At 44.3% G+C, this 22428-nt stretch overlaps 1 protein-coding gene across 5 annotated transcripts in view; it reads left to right on the top strand.

Moving 5' to 3' along the window:
- Positions 1 to 647: 647 nt before the first annotated feature.
- Positions 648 to 22428, top strand: part of Arnt2 (aryl hydrocarbon receptor nuclear translocator 2) — a 168957-nt gene continuing 147176 nt past the window's right edge. For 2 of the 5 annotated variants that reach the window (XM_029535015.1, XM_029535035.1), the window contains exon 1: positions 760 to 837. In XM_029535015.1, coding sequence (XP_029390875.1) covers positions 807 to 837 — 31 coding nt within the window. In that variant the 5' untranslated portion in view covers positions 760 to 806. Of the gene's footprint in view, positions 838 to 22428 lie in introns of all 5 variants that reach the window. The other 3 variants (XM_029535029.1, XM_029535023.1, XM_021191241.2) reach the window with 2 other exon arrangements.

Genomic DNA, 22428 nt, shown 5'->3' with positions numbered 1-22428 from the left:
CCATTAGAAATCTTAAGACCCCAGTTTGGAGGTGTGAATAAGGCCCTCGAGAGGACTCTAATAAATGCTGACAGTGGCCATGTCCTCAAGAAGGCAGAGTTAGACACTGTCCTCAAAACCTCCCTGGCTTCTCTCCATTCCTGAACCAAACTCTGTGCTGGAGCTGTGTGCCAGTGCCTTGGAGGGACGGTGGCCTTCTGGGTGCCTTCCCTTAGGCCCTCTTCTACAGCCCTAGCCAGGGTGCCCGGGAGCTCAGTGGTGCGGCCCTGGCATGCTAAGTGGCTGCACTGGGACGCCTTTGTTTCTGAGGCCGGTTGTCCTCTGCATCCAAATGGGTCGTTTGCTCACCCGCTCCTCCGCGAGGGGACAGCGCCCCTCGGCGATGTGTCCCTGAAACCTGGGGACCCTACTAGGGCGGATAGGGAGTGCACCGAGGCCTCCAGCCTGGGCACCTGCGCGGACCCAAGGAGGGTCCCGCTGCCCGCTGCCCCAAGTCTCGCGGTGCTACAGCTCGGACCCAGGAGCCACGGGCCCGGCACCCTAGCTGCACCACAAAGGCTGAGCCCGGAGGAGGCCCGGGAAGGGAGGAGTGCGGGTGCGCGCAGAGGAACGGGGAGCGCGCGGGGCGCGGGGAGCAGCGCGGGCAGGAGCGCGGGGCGCTCTCAGAGCGCGGGAGCGCGGGGAGCACCGCCCGCACCTTCCTTTGTGTGGCGCGGCCGCGGCGGCGCTGGCCCGCGCCGGGTCCCCGTCCCCGCCCCCGCCCCCGCCCCCGCCCCCGCCCGGCGCTCCGGTCCCTTCCCGGCAAGATGGCAACCCCGGCCGCCGTCAACCCTCCGGGTGAGTAGCAGCCGAGCCTCTGGCCGAGCCTGAGACGCGCAGCTCGGGGGTGGGGAGTGGCCGCTGCCCGACAGCATCAGCACCGGCCGTGGCATCCTCCTTCTCGAATGGTGCTCAACCTGGTCCTGACGGCGCCCGCCGCTGCTGCGTGTGACTAGATGCTCGCTCGCGGGCTCCAGAGCCATAGGGGCCAGTGGATGCCAGGTGTCGCGCTGAGCGAGAGAAAAGTTTGGAGCGGGGATTCAACAGGGCAGAACTCCTGGGACTCTTTCGCCTATCGGCCCCGCCTCCCCCGCGCTGGTCTTTGGCGGGGTTTACACCTGGCCAGTGTATATGTCCCAGTCCTTTCTGGACAGGAAAAGCCTAACTGGTAATAATGGCCTTGAGCAGCCCTATCCCTCTCCGATTGTCTGATGTCGCTGAAGGTACAGCCTGTGACCCTTGGACTTATGCCGTCAGATTAGAAAAAATGGAAGGAGTTCAGGAATGAGTGGGAGTGTTAGGCTCCTGTTGAAATGTGGCGGGGGAGCCCTATTGTCGTTGGCAAAGTTCCCTGTCGTATCATGCAAGGCTGAGAGGATAGACATGTGACTGCCTTCCCGCTCCCAAGTTTTAGGTTTTGTGCTGTATGCTGTGGTTCTGGAGAATCATAGGTCCCTGTAGATTGAGACAGGGGCGGTCAAATAGCTCAGACCCTGGGAAAGCTCAGTGGAAGAGGTCTTGTGTTGGGGTGTGGCCCCAGATCAGGTAGGGTGAACTACCAGAGTGCTTATGAAAGAAGAATGTCTTCAAAGTAAGTTATGAGTGGAAGATCTCCTCCCTCCATGTTGATCAGGGAAGGTTGGGGGACACTGGACACTTTAGTCGGAACTTGCAAAAGATACAGTTTGAAAATGCAGATACACAGACTGAGAGGCATCACAGGCATATGTCATGAAGTCATGATGGCCATGCTCTAAGCATATACACTGGAAGCCAGTGAGTGAGGTGTGAGAGGGAACAGAGGGACCTGACATTGTGTTGCATGGATGTGGCCAGGCCCAAAGGGGCTTGGAAGACATGGACTGTGGCTTCCTCTTCCTACATTAAGAGAGGGTTTTAAGTGGTACTGAACAGAGGAGCCACATGATCACTGCTTTCCTGTAAGGTTGATTTGTCAGCTGTGGTGGGGTGATACAGAAGCTAGTAAGACTAGAAGCAGGAACTGCGTGGAGAAGAGGCAGGTGCTGGAGGTCAGACTTAGCTGTAGTGGCCTGAACAGAGGAGAAGGAAAATACCAGGAGGCAGACAAAGTATGGGATCTGGCCTTCATTAGATTTGGGGTAAAGGCCAATGAGGAAAGCCAGGATAGACAGAGGCAGGTGCCCGTGGGAACAAGGAGGTATGAACCTTTCTAATTCCAGTCAAGGAGGCTCACTAACTGAAACAGACAGCTCTAGAAGAGCCGACATGGAGTCTCTGTCTGGAACACTGAGTGGGTAGATGACTGGCTTGGAAACACGAATCTGATTTTTTTTTTTTTTTTTTTTTTTTAACCACTGAAGTACTTTCAACCTATTCTGATAACTTAGAAATCAATAGAAAATTAATACATTAAACTGTAATGAGATTGGAAAAAGCAAAGGAAAATAATGAAGATGGTTGAGTTCAGAATCTATTGGGGAAAAGCATAAGCTCTTAGGTGACTTATGTAACTCGTCTACCGTTACACCACTGTTGGGAACCACTTTGTCCATTATATTGTTGTCTATGCTATATAAACCTTGGGACTTGGGAGGAGTGCTGTTAGTCACTACTTGGCCACCTTAATATATTGTGATATCCAGATCTTTCCTCAGTCAAAAATACCAGAGATTCTGAGCATTGTGAGAATCTCTCAAGGAAAATTTCTTGCACTGATCAGCTACTCTGTCGTCCACTATCATTTTTTTAACTGGTCCTCTGTGATGGGTTTTGGGTCTGTGGGATGTCTTAGTCTTGTTCTGTGTGAGTTAGTCTCAAGGGTTAAGCATGTGAACCAAAGAGAGATAGTTCAGATTGTGTGAGAATTTGCACTGGGATAGCTGCTCACTCCCTTAAGCAGAAATCATGTGATAATTTTTTTCAGTTTTTTTCTTCCTACCGCCACCCTCCCCCTAGATTTTGCTTTGCCCAGAATGAGAGCTTGGTAAACACAGCTAGATGGACCGAGAGGCAGCATGATTGGTTTCTGCAGCTCATATGTTCTCAGAATACCATGGCCTCCTTCCTCCCACATCAACCAGCTGACCCCTGCGCTCCTGCTGAACACTTATTTACTGTGATGTGATGCCATAGTAGCATCCTGGGACCTCAGTAATGTGGACGAAGCTGGGTCTTTTCACCCGTCACTCCATTGCTTCAAACCCTTACACTGGCTCTTCTAGGTCTTCTGCTTGAGACGTATGTTAGCAGCCTACTCTTTACCCTATGGGAACAGAGGTCCTTGGAGGAAGGGGAATGGCTCTCAGGTATTTGACATCTTGTAACTTCTAAGTCCTCTCACTGACCCCCTGCTGTTGTATTGGCTGAATTTTCTCTGTTGTTTCTTATCAGGGATGATATATTCATCCCCCGGAGTAGAGAAGGGAGTTTTAGAGCTGGGGGTGGGGGTGGGGGGTGTTGTTCTACCACGCATTTGAACATTTCTGAATTTTATGAAGTCGTTTAGGTTTGAATTAGCCACATGCAAACTGAGGTGTTTGCTCTTGATAAGGCAGTCTGGAAGGAGCTAGTATCATGGGTCCTTGTAACTTCAGTGCAAAGAAGTCAGAACCACACTCACTCAGAACAGTTTTCAGCATTACACATTCTCTGAAATGAGTTTTTCAAAGTAACTAATGAGGATTAATCTCTATTCTTGATGGAGCTAGAACCATCTAGGAAGCACTCCTCCGAGCATATATGTGAAGGTGTATCTAGCAAGGCTTAGCTGAGAGGAGAAGACCCACCCTAAAGGTGGGCAATACCATCCTATGGGCAGGGGTCCTGAACTGAATAAAAAGAAAGGGTGAGCTGAGTGCCAGCAGTCATGTGTCTCTGCTTCCTGACTGAAGATGCAATGTGACCAGCTACTTCAAGCTCCTGACCCTATATCCTCCCTACCATAATGGACTGTATCTTTTAAAGGTTGCTTTCTTCAGAGCAAGAAAGGGGACTAATAAGCTTGTGCCCGTGAAGGGATATCAAAGGTATGTTTTAAAGAGATTTGAAATTCCACTCCCCCCCCCCATAGAGTTAGGTATTATATCCCCTCTAGTTTCTGGTCTTTTTATTATTGATCATAGAGAATGGAAAGGTTGTCTGGACAGGTCACAGTAGATGAGAGGGTGTTTGGCACTGTTCAGCATTCTATTCAATATCTTTTGTTTGTCAACCCTTCTTGAGGATGCAGAGTAATGAGAAGATGAAGAAGACTGTCCCTTGACTCTAGGGAGTTCATAGTCTCAGAGAGGAGGTATATAAATTGACTAACTTTATTTTTTAATAGGGGAGATAATGGGGTTAGGAAGATGACTCCGTGGGTAAGCGTATGCTTGATGTGTAGACATGAATATCTAAGTTCAAGTGCACACATGGAAAAAACATGTTGGTGGGAGGTTAAGAAGGGACATTTCTGGAGCTTGCTGGCTTCGAACTGAGCTTCAGATTTAGTAAGAGATTCTGCCTCAAGAGAATAGGTAGAAAGTGATAGAACCGGACACTTGAAATCCTCCTCTAACCTCAGTGCGCACGAGTGGATATGTACATGAACAAGCGTGTGAACTTACAACACAAACGTGCGCACGCACGCACAAAATAAATTTAAAAACCACAGTAGGAGATTATAATTTTTTTTTCCCAGAAACAAGGCCTTGCAGAGGGACACATTGATTTTCAGAGACTTTTAGAAGGGTCATTTGAACTGATAATGGAGGGAAGGGGTAGATGTATTTGTGAGTGTATGTGGACTCTTAAACCATTGTCTCCTCAGTGCTCTTGGGAATCCTGCCGGGGACAGGAGAATATGCAGTGGATTAGATCTTTTGACAGGTGCATACTGTGTTTGCAAACTGCCCTCCCCCAGGTAAAGTTGGATCCCCAAAATAGCTGTGCTGATAAAATATGTCGATGTGATGAAGAAATGATCCCCCGAGATAAGCAAGTAATGGACCTGATTTAGATGGAAGGGTTGGCCAAAGCATTGTGAAGTCAGTGAAGGTCTATATGAGGAATTGACCTTTAAACAAGACTCTGGAGAATGAAGAGCCTGAGGAAGAGCACTCCCACCCTCCTGCCCTGACATGGAGAGGCTCCTGTGCAGACACAGTGGTGAGGAAGAACTTGGTACATTGGAACAACCAGAAAGGGCAGTGTTGCCAAGCAATGATGAGCAAGGACAGAGATAGGATGAGAGTCTGGAGGAGTGTGAAAAGGCAGTCTCACAGAAGGCCATGGATCTTGGGTTCAGGTTCCAATTTGATTCTAAAGGCAGTACAAAGCTTTTGAAGGCCACTGAGCAGAGAAGAGGTATGGTACCCAGTACCATAGCACACATATTCAGGTGTTCAATCTTGGATGCTGTGGGAAATCAGGTGGAAGTCTTCTGTGAGAATTGCAGACTGGGATAAGAGATGTATATGTACACAGCAGGGACATTGTCCTGAGCAACTCCAGGCAACTCCAGGGCCTTACTTACATCTTTGTCCTTCCTTGCATTTGGGCAGGCCTTGTCTTCCTTGGGACAGAGTCATCATGACTTTAGGTAATATGTTGGGGGCCAAGTGAAAGGTAAGCCCAGGCTTCTGTCCTAGGAGCAGGAAGGATAGAGGTGCTGAGGAGAAGCGAGATGCAAGTAGCCAATGGGCCATCCTGGAGGATTCAGGATGAGACATTTGAGTTGAGAAGATCCGTGGAGCTATCAGAGAGGCCTAGATATCTGGGCTGAAGACATAAAGAGACATTAGACATGCTAGTACAAGGACCCAAATGCTTCATAGGTAAGAGGGGCCACAGAACAGATTATTTGGGCTGAATACTTAATTCCCAAGCAGGGCTTCTGGTTACTGCTTTGTTATATCTTTAGTGAGATGCAATGTGGTGCAAAGTCAAAAGGAGATGGTTTCTTCATCTTTCCCAGAACCACAGAGTCATTCATTTCCATGTGTATATATGGTCTAAAACCTGTGCTACTGTATAAGCAAGGAGTGACAGTAGTTTAGAACCTCTAGAAGAGTATGCTATGTGACAAACTATAAGATTGCCAGAGCCATGCGTTCTTCCTCAGAGGGCACTGATAGGAACTCAGGCTGGAAGAGAGGTACTACATGGGACTTTGTGTTTCAAGGATAAATGGCATTTCCAACTTCTTATCAAGATTCTTCTAGCAAGATGGCTGTTTCTGTGTCTGGGCCTCTCTTGGTGTGATGGATTGTTCCTCTTTTCTTCCATATTCCCTCCTTTTTTCACGACTGGCCATTTTCCTGTTCCAGCTGCTCCTCCCCCCCCCCCCCCCCCTCAGTGTGAACTCTACTCCCTTAAGGAGCCCTTTATCCAGGTAATGTGTTCATGAAGTAACTCCTTCCAAGGCATGACTGAGTATCTCTACTGGAATTAAATGGAATAGGTGGTTGAGTGAAGGGCCTCATATCCTTGGTCTGACTGGAAACCTGGCATGGCAGGAAGTGCTCCTGTCCCTATAACCACACAAACCCCTGCTGTACCCATATCCACTTGGTGAGATGTTGTGAACGAATCGACACTGGGGGATTGTCTTACAGTTTCACATGTGGTTTACCTGCCTTGAAGAAAACTCCCACCCCAGATGTGTGAAACTCTGAGCTCTATAGTTTATAGTGGGCTTTTACGTCCGGTGATTTGATTTCTGTGTGCACAACCTACCAGGATAATCCCTAACCTAACCAGTTCCTTAAGAACTGGTTATATAATAAGGCAAAAAGCCATGCAGCCCACAAAAACTTAAAATTCTCCCAAGAAGGCAGGGAGGCCAGATGGCGAGGCTGGTGTTTGGAGTACAAGGACCCTTGGTACAACTCCACTGAGTCTTCTTGAGAGATCCTCCTTGGTCTTACTAGTACTGAGTAAGCAAAGTGGGGCCAAAGGAGAGGGTGTTCCTTCCAACATCAAAAACTCAGTGGGATTCTTTGAGACCCACTTTGCCCATCAGCGCCTCTCAGCCTGGTGAGTCATTTTCTTGCCTGTTTTTGCCTAGACATTTGAATCACCCTAATTGTCACATGACTGAAGGGTGGCCAGGGAAGGTGCACGGTTGCCTGAGTAACAGATTGAGATGTGAATATATTAGCAACTGATGAAATACTAGACAGAAAGCGTTCGTTTCGTCTGACAGTTTGAGAGGCCCCAATCTATCATGACATAGAAGGCATGACTGAAGAGCATAAGAGGACTTGATCACACCTGGGCAGGACAGCTGAGGTGGGAAGTTGCTATCCAGGTAGTTTTCTCTTCGTGGGATGATGTCATCACTTCTTTGTTCAATTATTCCTCTCTAGAAAGATCCTAACAGGCCACCTAAATGTGTACCTAAGTAATGCCCTAGGTGTTCTTAAATTTTAATCAAGTTAAGAACATTTGATGTGCACATGTTGAGAATATAGGCGTTCCTGTGCTATGAGGTGGTATGGAAATCAGAGGAGACTCTGGAGATGGTTATCTCATTCCACCTCACTGTGTTTCCTGGGATTAAACTCAGGTCTCTAGGATTGCACAGCAAATGCCTTTACCCCCAGAGCCATCCTTAGCCTGTCTTACATATTTCTTAAACCTATCAACTTGACATAACTAACCAACATCATGATTTTATTTTTGTACTTTATGCAAACAACAGGCAGGCTAAAGTTAATATATGCTTCCAATATATTATTCATAGCTATACAGAATATATTTTCTTACTCTTCTTGAACATTCTTGTGAGGCAGATGGACACTTGAGCTTAGGGGTTGCAGGTGTGTGCGTGTACTGTATCTCAAATGAGAGTATTTACAATGAGTAGAGACATTCTCACTTGTTCCTGGGTTGGGGGTGATACCAGGATCTGTGATACAGGGCAGGCTGCTGTCCAGCAAGCTCTAGGACACAGGGTGACCACTGCTTCATGCAAGTATCCAGACTCACTTGCCAGTAGATCTGTTAGTAATCTCTGACCTATGGGGATAAACTTTCACAGGCCTCTGGTGAATGACAACTGGAAAAGTTACATAAGGTTCCCTCAGGGCGTGTGATGCATAAAGGGGCTGACTTGCAGGAAGGGTGTCTAAAAAACATGACAACCTTGAAAGCAAGGAGATACCCCACCTCTCCTTTGAGATTGGACCTTGCCATGTAGCCCAGGCTATTCTTGAATTCTCCTGCCTCAGCCTCCTGGGTGCTAGGATGACAGGTGTGTACCACTATAGCTGGCTTCAGATGACGCCTGTGAGAAAGTTATGAAATCCATAGTGGAAGTTAATTTCAACATGAAATAACAGAAGTGCAAGAAGTTTTTTCTTATTTTTAGAATGGCATTGGTAATTCTATCGCATCAGCAATTTGAAATGAGGCATAGTCTGGAATCGTTTGCCATAATTTGATATGCTTGATGAATTCCAAGTCCCCCAAAGAATAAAATGAATGAATGTGATCAAGGATCACAGCTGTGCTCTCTTGATTTTTTTTTTTAAAAAAGCATTTCACACCAGAAAACTTCCAATTCTAGTCAACCAACCTCCCTGAACACAGGCACTGTGCTGGGGAGCAGGGGCAAGAAAGATGCTGATGAAACAGGCTGGTTGCATGTGGTGTGGACTGAGCTAGTCCCTACAGCAGGCCGCCTTGGGACAGGTTTATGCAAATTTATGCAAATGATACTTGTCAGTGGTGAGCAGAGGAGGATTATCCTGATTCTTTCCTGCCGGCATAGGAAGAAAGCTAAAGGAGTGGCTTTGGGGTCTACAGCTCTGTGGTGGCCAGAGAGCGTGCCTTTTCCTAATCAGTATCTTCAAGGGCAGGTCTGCGTTTCCAGCTGCCTGCTGGGTCTGTGGGGTCCCACAGATTCCACAAAGCCTGTGTCTCCCCTGCTTACTCCTACCCCCTTGATCCCCTGTGGCTGCTAATGGTACCACACTCCATTCATTGGTCCAAGCCAGACATTAATTATTTTAATTGCCTATCCACCTAATTAAACAAATATTAATTGAATGCCAACTGTGTGTACTCACAGTGGTGTGCAAACCCAGGCATGACTTCTGCTTTCGCTGAATTTTGCTGTATGGCTGGTGAGTCAGCCATAAATGGTTGCATGCACAGGACATCGTTTTTAAAAGGTATGGTTAGAGAAGAGGGTCTTTGTTTTCTAATGGAGCAGGAAGCCACTGAAGTAAGTCCAGCAGGGGTGAGTGATACCTAGAGGTCCCTTGTGGAAAGATCACTGCTGCAGCCGAGTGAGGACCATGCACTGAGAAGCTAGGTGAGGAGATCGGTTGGGGGCCCTTCAGCAGGTCTGGCCCAGATGATGGCAGAAGGTGATGATGGAGCCTCCAGATATTTGGGGAGAAACTAGTATAGCCAATAAAAGAACTGATGGCGGGAGACATGGCACAGCCAGCTCGCGGTTCCGCCGCTAGGTGAGTTAGCATCACTCCCCTCTGTACACACTATATAGGGTGTTTATGGGTTCTTGGAGGCTTGGGAGAGATCATGAATTTGGTCTCACACAAGAGAGGTAGCTGGAGTTCAGAGGTGGATTTCCCAGAAACCTGAGTTGTTTCATTCTACGCCTACCCCACCTGCCTTGCAAGCAGGACTTTCCCCTTTTTCTTCTTTCCTGTTTTATTTTCTCCCGCCCTCTCGCCTTCAATTTCTGCTACATAATTGGTACCTAGTAAATGCTTACTGGATGAACGCAGGAATTCAGGAAACCTTCCAATTCCCTAAATTCTAATTTATGAGGTGGATATGTCTATTCCAAGGGATTTTGATTTGAGTAACTTCACTCCCGGAGGCCCACAGACAAGTCTCAGGGGGGCACAAAGAGCCTTTGCTTGATGCTCACATCTCCCCCCAGTTGCTGACATTCCTACTGTATGGGTTTCTATGTAGTCTGAAAACAAACTGCAGGCAGGATGCTCTCTCTTTATTTACTTACTTATCCCTGCCCCCTTTTATTAAAAATAGGCTCTTTCCTCACACAATATGTCCTGATTACAGCTTCTCCTCCCTCTAATCCTTCCATTTCTTCCCACCTCCCCTCTCCTCTGGTTTCGCTCTCTTTTTTGTCACTCATTAGAAACATTAGATAACAACCAAACATGACAGATAAAATAAAAACTCACATCACATCATTGTTGGACAAGGCAACCCCTAAGAAGGAAGAGAGCCTCCTGAGAAATCACAAAAGTCAGAGAGCTACTCATTCACACATTCAGGAGTTCCATAAAAATATTAGACTGAAAGCTATAGTGCATTCAGAGAGGAGTCTGCCCGCCCTGTGCTTGCTGCTTCAGCCTCTGTGAGTTCATAGAAGCTTTGCTCAGTTGATCTAAAGGGCCTTGTTCTCCGGGTGTTCTCCACCCCCTCTGGCTCACACTCTTCCCACCTCCTCTTCCTCAGCTTTCCTTGAACTCTGAGAGGATGGATTTGATGGAAACATACCATTTAGAACTGTGTGTTCCAAGGTGTGTGTGTGTCTGTCTGTCTGTCTGTCTGTCTGTCTGTCTCTCTCTCTCTCTCTCTCCCTCTCTCTGCATAATGTCTGACTGTGAGTCTCTGTATGTTTTACCATCTGCTGCAGGAGGAAGTGCCTCTGATGGTGGCCGAGTATGGCACTGATCTATGACTATAGCAGAGTGTCATTAGGAGTCAGTTTATTGTTGCTTTTTTTTTTTTTTTTTTTTTTTGACATGTATTTATTGGTATTACTCTACGTGTCTGAAATATCTAGTCTTGGATATGGGTTCCATCATAAAGAATGGGCCTTAAGTCAAATTAGACATTGTTTGGTTATGCCCACAAGCTTTGTGCCNTCTATGACTATAGCAGAGTGTCATTAGGAGTCAGTTTTCGGTACCTTTTTTTTTTTTTTTTTTTTTTTTTTTTTTTGACAGGTAGTGTTTGGTATTACCCCAAGTCTCTGAAATATCTAGTCTTGGATATGGGTTCCATCATAAAGAATGGGCCTTAAGTCAAATTAGACATTGTTTGGTTATGCCCACAAGCTTTGTGCCACAATTGCCCTAGCATATTTTTGCAGATAGGACAGATTGTAGATCAAAAGTTTTTGTGTCTGGGTGGGTGTTTACTTTTACCTTCTGGTAACCTGCAGAGCACCTTCCCATACCAAAGACACTAGCATGTAGAGGTAAAGGTTCTATGTAGGAACCAGCTTGCCCTCTCCATGTTGTGTGTATGTTGTCTTCAGCATCCGGACCTTGCTGTCAATTGGTGGAGAGTAGTTTAGTATCTTGGCGACAGCCTAAGCTTGAGGATTTCCATGGGTCCCTTTCCACCAAAAACTCAATTGGATATAACCCAGTCCTGGTACTGGAAGCTTCATTTGGTGACAAGAGATGGCCAGTTGGACTCCATATCCCACTTTATATAAAGACTTAATTTTGATTCCCTTTATATATATTTTAGGAAGTTTCCACTGTACTAGGTTTCTATACCACCCACCAGATGCCAGTCAATTCTATATGTCTTTCCCCACATGCCATCTCTCAACCCCCTCCACACCTGCTCCCATCCCCCACTCCCAGTCTACCTGTAAAATAATTCTATTCACTCCTCCCAGAGATCACTCTTCCCAGAGACATTCATGTGTCCCTTTTAGTCCCTCATTCTGTACCTAATCTCTCTAGGTATATGGATTGTAGCTTGGTTATCGTTTACTTAACAGCTAATATCTACCCATGTAGGAGAATACATACTATGTGTATCTTTCTGGTTTGGGTTACCTCTCTCAGGCTGATTGTTTTCTAGTTCATTGGGATGTATTTTCTAACTCTTAGAGCCTCCATGTTTTTTAAGGATGGTATTCTCTCCCCACCCCCATCAGTGGCCTCACTGAGGAGTTTGCCATTAATCTAATAGCACTATCTTGTCTGTGGTCTATTTTCATATTTTGCCAGTTGGTCCTCATCACACAAAACTTATTTTCTGATTCTGAATTTAATCCGAGATTAGAAAACCCGTTAAGTTATTATGTCTGCTTTGATTCTGGAATATTTTTCAGTTTATTTTAATTTCATCTTTCATAACTTAAAACTCTTTGTCAAACGTAATTATTTTGAGGAATGTCTCTCAATTGATTCTGCCTCATAATTACAATGGGGCTGTGCTTTTTCTATCTATCTATCTATCCTATCTATCTATCTATCTATCATCTATCTATTTCTATCATCTTTCTTCAAATTGTAAATATTACAAGCAGGAACATCAGATAACTCACATATCAATGCTGTTATACTGTGGTTACTTTCAGTAGTTGCTATTAAAAGCTAGTCTTTGATTTGTCTATATCAAGTTTACACTGTACCTGGCTAAGTGAGGAGAGGTGATTTCTCTTGGGTTCTGCTCACCAGCATAAGTATACCCAGAGCAGAATATAAGTCTCAGGGTTTTTAACCTAAGGACTTGAGGGTTGACACTTTCCTAAACTGAATATCAACTTCATTTGATAAACAGAATAATTATAATTTAACTATGCCAAGATTACCATATCTTTAGTAAAGCCAGCAGGCAGTTGAAGTGTTTAATTACCAACTCCCCTGACATACACATTGGAAGGCTTTTCAGGTAAGCTGTGTGTGCCATGCTTGAATGCTCTTTGATTAACAGTGGGACCTACAGTCAGGCAGTAATTATTCTGCTGTCCCACTCTTAGGTGCTGGTGCACGTCCATATTTAGATGCATATTTGTGTTTATTTTGGAAACTTAATTTGCTGCTTCCTTTAATTTCTTCTTAGAAACAAGTTTATACTTTGCTCTGCTTCATAAAAAATAAATAAATAAATTTTGGGTCATGAGAGATGATTTAGCCATTGAGAACACCAGCTGCTCATCCAGAGGACCTGAATTTGATTTCCTTTATCCATCCACCTGGTAGCTCACAGCTTCCTGTAACTCAAGTCTTAGGGTATCCAATGCCCTCTTCTGACCTCTGCAGATTCTAGGCATGCATGTGGTGCACAGATATACATGTAGACAAAATACCCATACATATAAGATAAAAAATAAAATTTAAGAATCATATTTGAGAAATTTGCCAGTCTTCCCATTCTTTGAACTTCATCCTCTCTTCTTTCTCCTTTTCTCTCCTTTCCTGTCCTCCCTCCCTTTTACCAAGCCACACCCAGCTGTAGTTGTTTCTCACAAGCTAAAACCTGTGTGTTGAAGATTTGGCTATCAGACTGTGGAGCTAATTTCCAGCCCCCGCTTCTTGTCTACCATGAAGGGAGTGGTTCTGCTTTACTATTCCCTCCCTGTTCTGATATTCTGCATTGCTCTGGGCCCAGCAACAACACGTATCTCTCAGGAGGACTGCAGAGTCTGATTTTTCCAGTGTTGGGTTGTTTCTCCCAACACCATCACAGTGGTATGGCACATGACATCAGGCTTGGAACTAAAGTGCCAGATGTTCTATTAAAGTGAGGGTCTCCCTGGTAACACAGGAAGCATGGCCTTCCCTTGGCACTCTAAGTCTCCTGGGCACATTCAATCACCAGCTGGCCTTCCCTAGACATTCTTCTTCTACTCTCACTGCAGGGAGATGCTGTGGGCCTTCACACTGCTATCCCCTGGGTGCTGGTCCACTGGTCTCCTGGTACTGCCCTGTCCTCCCTATCCCTGCACTGGCATGGGGGACACAATCATGGACCAAAGACATTCTTCCTTCCGATTTTCCCCATAGCCTCAGGCCACCCACTGTGTATCTTCTGCTGATTGTCTAGGACTGCTGAAGCTATTTCAGTACTGTGCCTGGTATGAACTCACCTCTATAGCCCCTTGGCTCCTCTCTCCTTCCACCTCTACCTGGCTCTTTCCTCTGCCTTGGTTAGGTTCTGTATAACACTAGGCATTACAACAGGGGCCTATTCCATTCAGACCTATTCCTACTCTGTCACTCATATTCAATAAATACATGTTAGTGGTCTACGCTTTGTTAGCTTTAGCATTGGTACTGGGTGTACATTGACTACCCCTGACTATATGGCACAACCCTTGCCGTCAACTCTTACCATTCTGGATGGCAGCTTTGTCTCTATATCCCGCATGTGGATGTTCAGCATTGGAGATGAGTCCTTTACATACAGACTCTGGGAAGTCTGATGCTATTACATCAGGGATCCTTAAGCCTGACCACACCCAGAACTGCCAGGAGGACTGGTTCCACACAGATGGCCCACTTCTGAGGTTCTAAGTCAATGTTGTACAGCTGGCAGTAGCATGAGATTTGCCTTTCTGATGTATTCCCATGTGTTATGGCTGCTACTGGTGATCCAGAAAGCACATTTCCAGCCGGGTGTGGTGGCGCATGCCTTGAATCCCAGCACTCGGGAGGCAGAGGCAGGCAGATTTCTGAGTTCAAGACCAGCCTGGTCTACAAAGTGAGTTCCAGGACAGCCAGGGCAATACAGAGAAACCCTGTCTCAAAAAACAAAACAAAACAAAACACAAACAAAAAGCACATTTCCAGCCCATACAGAGAAGAACCAACACTAAGCCAGTGTTGTCATCTCAGCCAGCGGATCACTCCCTTGGTTCATAACTTTGTGTTCATGAGCTCAGTGACTTCTGTGGTGGTCAGGTGTAGTAGCACCAGGTGACAACAGATGCAGGTGAGGATGTGGAGAAAGAAGAACATTGCTGGTGGGATTACAAGCTGATACAACCACTTTGGAAATCAGTCTGGAGGTTCCTCAGAAAATTGGAGATAGCTCTACCTCAAGACCCAACAACTCCTGGGCGTATACCCAAAAGATGCTCCAACATATAACTAGAACACATGCTTCACTATGTTCATAGCAGCCTTATTTATAATAGACAGAAGCTGGAAAGAACCCAGATGTCCCTCAGTGGAAGAATGGATACAGAAAATGTGGTACATTATATGATGGAATACTACTGAGCTATTAAAAAGGATGACTTCACGAACTTTGTAGGCAAATGGATGGAACTAGAAAATATCATCCTGAGTGAGGTAACCCAGACCCAAAAGGGCATACATGGTATGTTCTTGCTGATAAGTGGATATTAGCCCAAAAACTCAGAAAATCCACATACAACTCAAAGACCATATGAAGCTTAACAAGGAGGAAGGTCATACTATGGATGCTTCAAACCCACTTAGAAGGGGGAACAAAATAATCACAGGAGGCAGAAGGAGGGAGGGACGTGGGTGGGAGAAGGAAAGGGGAGGATAAAAAGGGAGTCAGGATCAGGTATGGGAAGAGACAGGAGAGAAGTTCGGAGGGTCAGGAGAATGAATAGAAATATGTAGCAGTGGAGGGTGGGGAACTGGGGGAACCACTAGAAAGTCTTAGATGCCAGGGATGCGAGAGGCTCCCAGGACCCAGTGGGGTTGAGATTAGCCAAATGACTAACAGTGGGGAGATAGAACCTGAAGAGATAGACATGGCCCCCCAGTGGAGGGATGGGGCCACCCATCCATCTAAAAAAATTAACCCAGTATTGTCCTTGTCTAAAGGAAATGCAGGGACAAAAATAAAGTAGAGGCTGATGGAAAGGCTACCCAGTGACCGCCTCAATGTGTAATCCATTCCATCTGCCCACACCAAACCCCAACACTGTTGCTGATGCCATGATATGCTTGCAGACAGGAGCCTGGTATGGCTGTCCTTTGAGAGGCTTTGCCAGTGCTTGACTAAGACAGATGCAGACACTCACAGCCAACCATTGCACTGAGCTTGGGGACCCCAATGGAAAAGTTAGGGAAAGGACTAAAGGATCTGAAGGGGATTGCAACTTTATAGGAAGAACAACAATATCAACTAATGGGACCTCCCCTCAAAGCTCCTAGGGGTTAAATCACCAACCAAAGGGTATATATGGGCTGGTCCATAGCTCCAGCTACATATGTAGCAGAGGACTGCCTCATCTGGCATCAGTGAGAGAGGAGGCACTTGGTCCTGTGGAGGCTTGATGCTCAGGAGAAAGGGGATGCTGGAGGAATGAGGTGAGAGTGGGTGGATGGGTGGGGGAGCACCCTTTCAGAGACAAAAAAGGAAATAGTATGGGTGGTTTGTAGAGGGGAGACCAGGAAGAGGGATAACATTTGAAATGCGAACCAAGATTAGTTAAAAAAGAAAGGAGCTTAAACTTGGAATCTGTTTGCTGTTGTCATGCCGGCTTCCCTAGACAAGGCAATAGCAGAAGGGAGATGACAATTAACAAGTGAGCTATGCTGAGTAGCCATGAGAAGAGGTGTTAGCCTTGCATCCAGCAGCAGGGAAAAGCTGGGAGGAGTCTTCTCTTTCTCTCGGTGCTGTCCCTGTCTGTAGCTGAGGATCCATGGGTCTTTCCTGTGGTCATAGCACCTCCTCCTCTGAGTTTCCATTTGCTCATCTCTAACCTGAAGATTTGGTCACAAAAGCAAGCATCTCGGGTGTGCAAATCACAGAAAACCCTGGGAGAAAAAGCTGAAGAGTTAAGGTCTTGATTCTTGAGGAATCTGAATGTGTTTGGGGAGACAAGCATGGATGGGTGGTCTGTGTTTGTAAGCATGGCAGGTCTGGATGACAGAGGTGCTTTGCTGAAAACCAGTGGTCTTAGAATGAGACACAAAGGACAAAGAGCCTGGGGTTGCTATTGAGAAGTGTTTGTGTGGGGACAGCCTGGAATGACAGGGGGTTGGCAGTAGATAGCTAAAACACTTCTGCCTTCTATCCATCTATTTCCTTGAGTTACTTCCCAGTTTGTCATCTCACACCATGGACCATTTTTGGGTCTATCTTTGAGTTCTGTAATTCTCTGTTCTTGATTTAAAAAATGTTCTTAGAAACATATGATTACACATTATCAACACATAGAGTATGTGTTTATATTTATACCAATGAAAAATGACAGCGTGTTGTCCATGGGGTGTCAACTAGATATGCAGGGGATAACAGAACCATTTCTGGAATAGACTTCCATTTCTTCCTTTTGAGGTAACTTAATCTTTCTGAATCGTGTTATCTATGTCTGTATTATAATAGAGTGAGGGAAAAAAAAAAACAGTATCCATCTTCCTGGTAAAGAATCCACATATTGGAGGATTGTTATGACCACAAACATGATAAACGTATATAGGCTAGTGCCTGGCACTTAGCAAGGATGAGCAACGCATGTTGCCCTTTCTCAAGAGGAAATAGAAAATATACATTAGCATGGGGAGTATGTGGATTGTTTCCCAACTACAGATTATGAAACACCTAAAAGGGGATGGATATAAAGGAAAGCACTCTGAGGTTAAGAATGCTCTCTGCTCGAGACAAAGTTTGGAGCTAAGACGAAAGAATGGACCATCCAGAGACTGCCCCACCCGGGGGTACATCCCATAATCAGCCACCAAACGCAGACAGTGTTGCATATACCAACAAGATTTTGCTGAAGGGACCCTGATATAGCTATGTGTGGCTATGCCAGTGCCTGGCAAATATAGAAGTGGATGCCCACAGTCATCTATAGGATAGAACACAGAGACCCCAATGGAGGAGCTAGAGAAAGTACCCAAGGAGCTTAAGGGGTCTGCAACCGTATAGGTGGAACAAGAATATGAACTAATTAGTACCCCCAGAGCTCGTGTCTCTAGATGCATATGTTGCAGAAGATGGCCTAGTCGGCCATCATTGGGAAGAGAGGCCCCTTGGTCTTGCAAACTTTATATGCCCCATACTGGGGAATGCCAGGGCAAAGAAGTGGGAGTGAGTGGGCAGGAGAGCAGGGTTGGGGAGGGTATAGGGGACATTCGGGATAGCCTTTGAAATGTAAATGAAGAAAATATCTAATAAAAAAATTAAAAAAAAAAAAAAGAATGCTCTCTTGTAGAACCTGGGTTCAGTTTCTAGCACCAAATGGTGTCCTAAACATCTATAACTCCAATTTCAGGGGATTGAATGCCCCCCTTTGACCTCCTGGGCACCAGGCATATATGTAGGCAAAACACTCATTTATACACATAAAATAAAATGAATAAATCTAAAAAATGTTTTTTAAAAGAAAGGAAGGTACTCATTTACCAGGGTGATGTTCTGGTGTCTGTGTAGAGTTTTCTTTTTCACATTAAAATGCAATGAGTAACTTCCTTGGCCATGATGTATCATTGGCATGGATGGATACCTGAATCTTCATTCTGCAGGTTGCCAAGCTAGGAAGAAGGTCTGTTTGTGGGGGATGCCACTTTTTCAGTAGTGGGCTTGGGTGGGTGGCCTACTGTATGCTTTTGCGTTGGGAGTTTAGGGTGAACGTCTTTTGTGGATTTTTTTTTTTGAGGTATCTATAGTTGGCATTTTGGCACTATTCATAGTTCTTTGGATTTAGACTTATGATACAGGTTCCATCCACTGTTTGATGTCATCATTTACTGGCATCCATCTGAATTCACCTGGATCCTATGTTTCCTCTTCTTCAGGTCACTTCTCATTTTGCTGATTGTGGATGTGCCTAAAAAGGTCCTGGCCTTTGTCTGTCCGAGGTTCTTTATTTTGTCCTTACTTTTGAGGAGTTGGTTGGTGCATTGTGGAAAGCCAGGTTTCAGGATTTCCCTGTTGTCTTGTAGTATTGGATGATGCTAATGTAGATTAGGGGTTTTCTGGATTCTCTTCCTTCTAAGGTGACTTCCCTCACTGAATACCAGAACTCTTTTCATCTAGAACCTTCTCTTTGTCCTTGAGGTGGGCACTTTCAATCTAGAAAATTTGACTCTGAATTTGAATAATGAAAAATAACCCCCTTTTCTTATTTTTTTTGAAATTTTAGTGTGTGGGATTCTGGGTTGAGTGTCACCATGTATATTTTCTTCCATTTTCCTACCTTACGCCTTGATTACTTCTGGGAGATTTCATTTTATATTTATTTTATGATTTCCCATCCTTTCTGCCCAGGGACTGAAGCCAGCTCAATGGCATTTTGAATTAGAATTCCTTTCCTGTGGTTAATGGGGTTCAGAAGAGGAGAGATGAAGTCATGTGTTCATTCTGTTATTTTCAACGAGGGGAAAAGGTGACTTTGAAAAGAAGCACTTAGATAATTTTGTACTTTAAAAAGAGATTTATTAATTGGACAGAATGACAAAATTCAGTGGAGTCATTAGGTACAAGTATTTGCACCTTAAAACAAGTGATTTGAATTAAACACAGAAGGGTCTGCCAAACCAAGGCAAATACAAGGAAAGGTGTGGTCATAGTTTTAAGTGGGTAAAAGTAAAATTAATATAAACAATATCCTGCAGCCCAAAGAAGATCATTTTATCCTATTATTCATTGGTCTAGAACAATGTTGTACAGTTGGTGTGATGTCTGGTGAGAGGAGAATGCAAACCACTTTTAATTGCTACATTTTTTTCTCCATCAAATTAAACCCACCTAACTCTTGGCACTTTGAGCATTGCATCTCCTCACTTGGTAAGGGAAGGTTAACATTTTCTCTAGGGTCATGTATGCTACCATGGGTCTTTCATAGTTTAAAAAACTAAGAAACAAACCTTTGGCCTTTTTTTTTTTTTTTTTAGATTTATTTATTTATTATATGTAAGTACACTGTAGCTGTCTTCAGACACTCCAGAAGAGGGCGTCAGATCTTGTTATGGATGGTTATGAGCCACCATGTGGTTGCTGGGATTTGAACTCCGGACCTTTGGAAGAGCAGTCGGGTGCTCTTACCCACTGAGCCATCTCACCAGCCCAACCTTTGGCCTTTTATCAAGGCCAATTGTCACTTAATCCAAGTGGATTGTCAGGAAATTGTATTATTGAAAAGTAAATGGACTTAGTAAACCAGTGGTGTGTTAAATAGTTACTGTTAAACACAGACACATAGAGAATTGGTGATTTAGAAAGTATAGTGGAGGGAATTACAGGGGCTAAGCCTTGTAACTCAGTTCATAGCCATTGACCCACATATACAAAGCCCTGCATTTGATCCCCAGTGTCCCATAAACTGTATGTGGCACTCATTGTAATCTGTGCACACTCAGGAGATAAAGAGCCAGGAGGAAAGTCAAGGTCATCTTACAATACCCTGGGATAAATGAGACCCTGTCAAATAAACAAATAGTAAAAAGGAATTACAGAGAATCCAGCACAGTGGCAGAATGGGAAATTATGCTTCAGGTAATTGCTTTGTTCTTGTGGCTTTGACATTTAGTTTGTACGATGATTAGAATAACCTCAGTGAAGGATTGACTACAGGAGGCTGGCCTGTGGTGTATGTCTAGGGGGCATTGTAATAAGTTGGTTGATATGAAAAGACCCAGCCTTCAGTGAGTGGCACCATTTTTAGACATTGTCCCAAATTGTATGATGAAGTCAAACTGAACAGCAAGCAACCATACATTCATGTCTCCCTGTTTTTTACTATGGCTGTGATGTGACTAGCTGTTTAAAGTTCCTGTCTTGACTTCCCTACAATGATGGAATGAAATCAAGAATTGTAAATGGAAAGAACCCCCTTTGTCTCTTCAGGACATTTATCACAGCAGCAGAAATGAAACTAACACAGATCCAGAACTAAAATAAATCCTAAGCAAGATAAATAATGAAGATTTCTGAACTATAATTAAATATAAAAACACTAAACACAGAGAAAAGCTTAAGACTTGTAACAACAGTGATCACATTCATAGGGCAGGGTTAGACATATGAGCCACTTTTTAACAACAATCTGTGCTGAGGACCAAACCTTGGCCAGACCTCTACCACCACTGGCCTACATTCTCAACCCCTGTTTTTGGGTAATTTATATTTCAGGAACGAGAAGGAAATAAATTTTTTTTCAGAGAGTCAAAAGACCCAGCGGCCTTTAAGTGAGATTCGAAAGGTTCTACTTAAGATTATGAGCAGTGACCTCATTGGGAAGCTTTAGACACAGAAAGAAGGGATGGGTGAAGATGGTGATGAACACAAGAAATAAAAATAGATGTGCTTTGACGATCAATAATAACAGCATGCACTGTGTAGCATGGCCAGAGGGAAAGCTGTGTGCTTCCGGATCGCTACCGTACTGTACATAATAATACCTCTAGAATAATCATTAGTGCTTATAAAGCACCTCTAAGTTAGTAGGGAAGCCAATCTTAGAACAAAGTCTGTAACTCCTTTTCCTTAACACAACACAAACAATTCAGGGTGGGGGAAGACTTGGGAAAATAGGTCCCAAATGAAAAGAATTAGAAATAAGTCTATATATGTAAATACTCCCTACTAATGGATTAAAATTTATGCATTAGAAAGCAAAATGTCAGATTAAATATAGATTGTGGTTGATAAGAGATGTTTAAAGCATGTTTTGGATTCTACTTTTGACTTCAGTTGTGTAAATATTTTATTTCTAAAGGAGGAAATTTGTATAAACTCTCATTCCTTGATGTGTCTTAATTTTTTCATAAATTATATTTTAAAGATCCATTTAGGCCATCTTAAATGGCAATGGGAAAATATTTTAAAACTATTTAGCATCAAGTTTTCATATGTATGTGTACATACAAGCACATGTGTATGAGTGTGTTTGTAAAACAATTAGAGGAAAACAAATCTCAAGGAATCATTTTGAAATGCAGAAATAGACAATTCAAAAAGGAATAAAAGGTATATTTCATATAGCCCCACTTAGATCCATTAATAACTGATGATATTAAAGCTAAAACAAGTATAATTTTGTGGGTCATAGTGATCTTGGAATAGCTGGGAAGTCTGAATATTTTGCTGGTGGTAGGAGGCAAATCAATGCCTTATGGTAATGTTGAGTTTGCAACCGGTGATTCAGGAACTCAGGTGTGCTCATTGATTTTAAGGCAATAACCACCATTACAAGTCATGTTGTGAGGAAACTATTTTGCAGTGTCATTTATAAAGGCAAAAGGAGTCTAACAGTCACAAGTAACAGGGTCTAAATGTCCAACAAGGGCAAAGCAAACCTATAATGGCTTGCATATGCAGTATTTAAAACGATTTATACTTTTTTTAAAAATTTATGTGTGTGTATGTAGGTGGGTGGGTGGTGTGTGTGTGTGTGTGTGTGTGTGTCTGTCTGTCTGTCTGTCTGTCTGTCTGTCTGTGAATGTATATCACCTGTGTCTGAGCATCTTCAGAGGCCAGAAGTGCATGTCAGCTCTCCTAGAGCTGGAGAGTGAGCCACCCAGTCTGAGTGCTGTGCACCAGACTCAGGCTGTCTGGAAGAGCAGGAAACTTTCTTAACTACTAAGCCATTAACTAATTACTTAATCACCACTCTCCAGACCCTATAATATATATATTATACCTTTTTAGCTAGAGTGACTGGCCAGTGAGCTTGTGGGGTCTGGCTATCTCTGTCCTTTTCTCTTTCATGTTATACATGTGCACCACCATGCCCAGCTATTA

Source organism: Mus pahari, chromosome 1 (genome assembly GCF_900095145.1).
Source record: "Mus pahari chromosome 1, PAHARI_EIJ_v1.1, whole genome shotgun sequence".
Classification (NCBI taxonomy): Eukaryota; Metazoa; Chordata; class Mammalia; order Rodentia; family Muridae; genus Mus; species Mus pahari.
The sequence above is the reverse complement of the archived record's forward strand: the minus strand, read 5'-3'. Positions and strand labels throughout refer to the sequence as shown.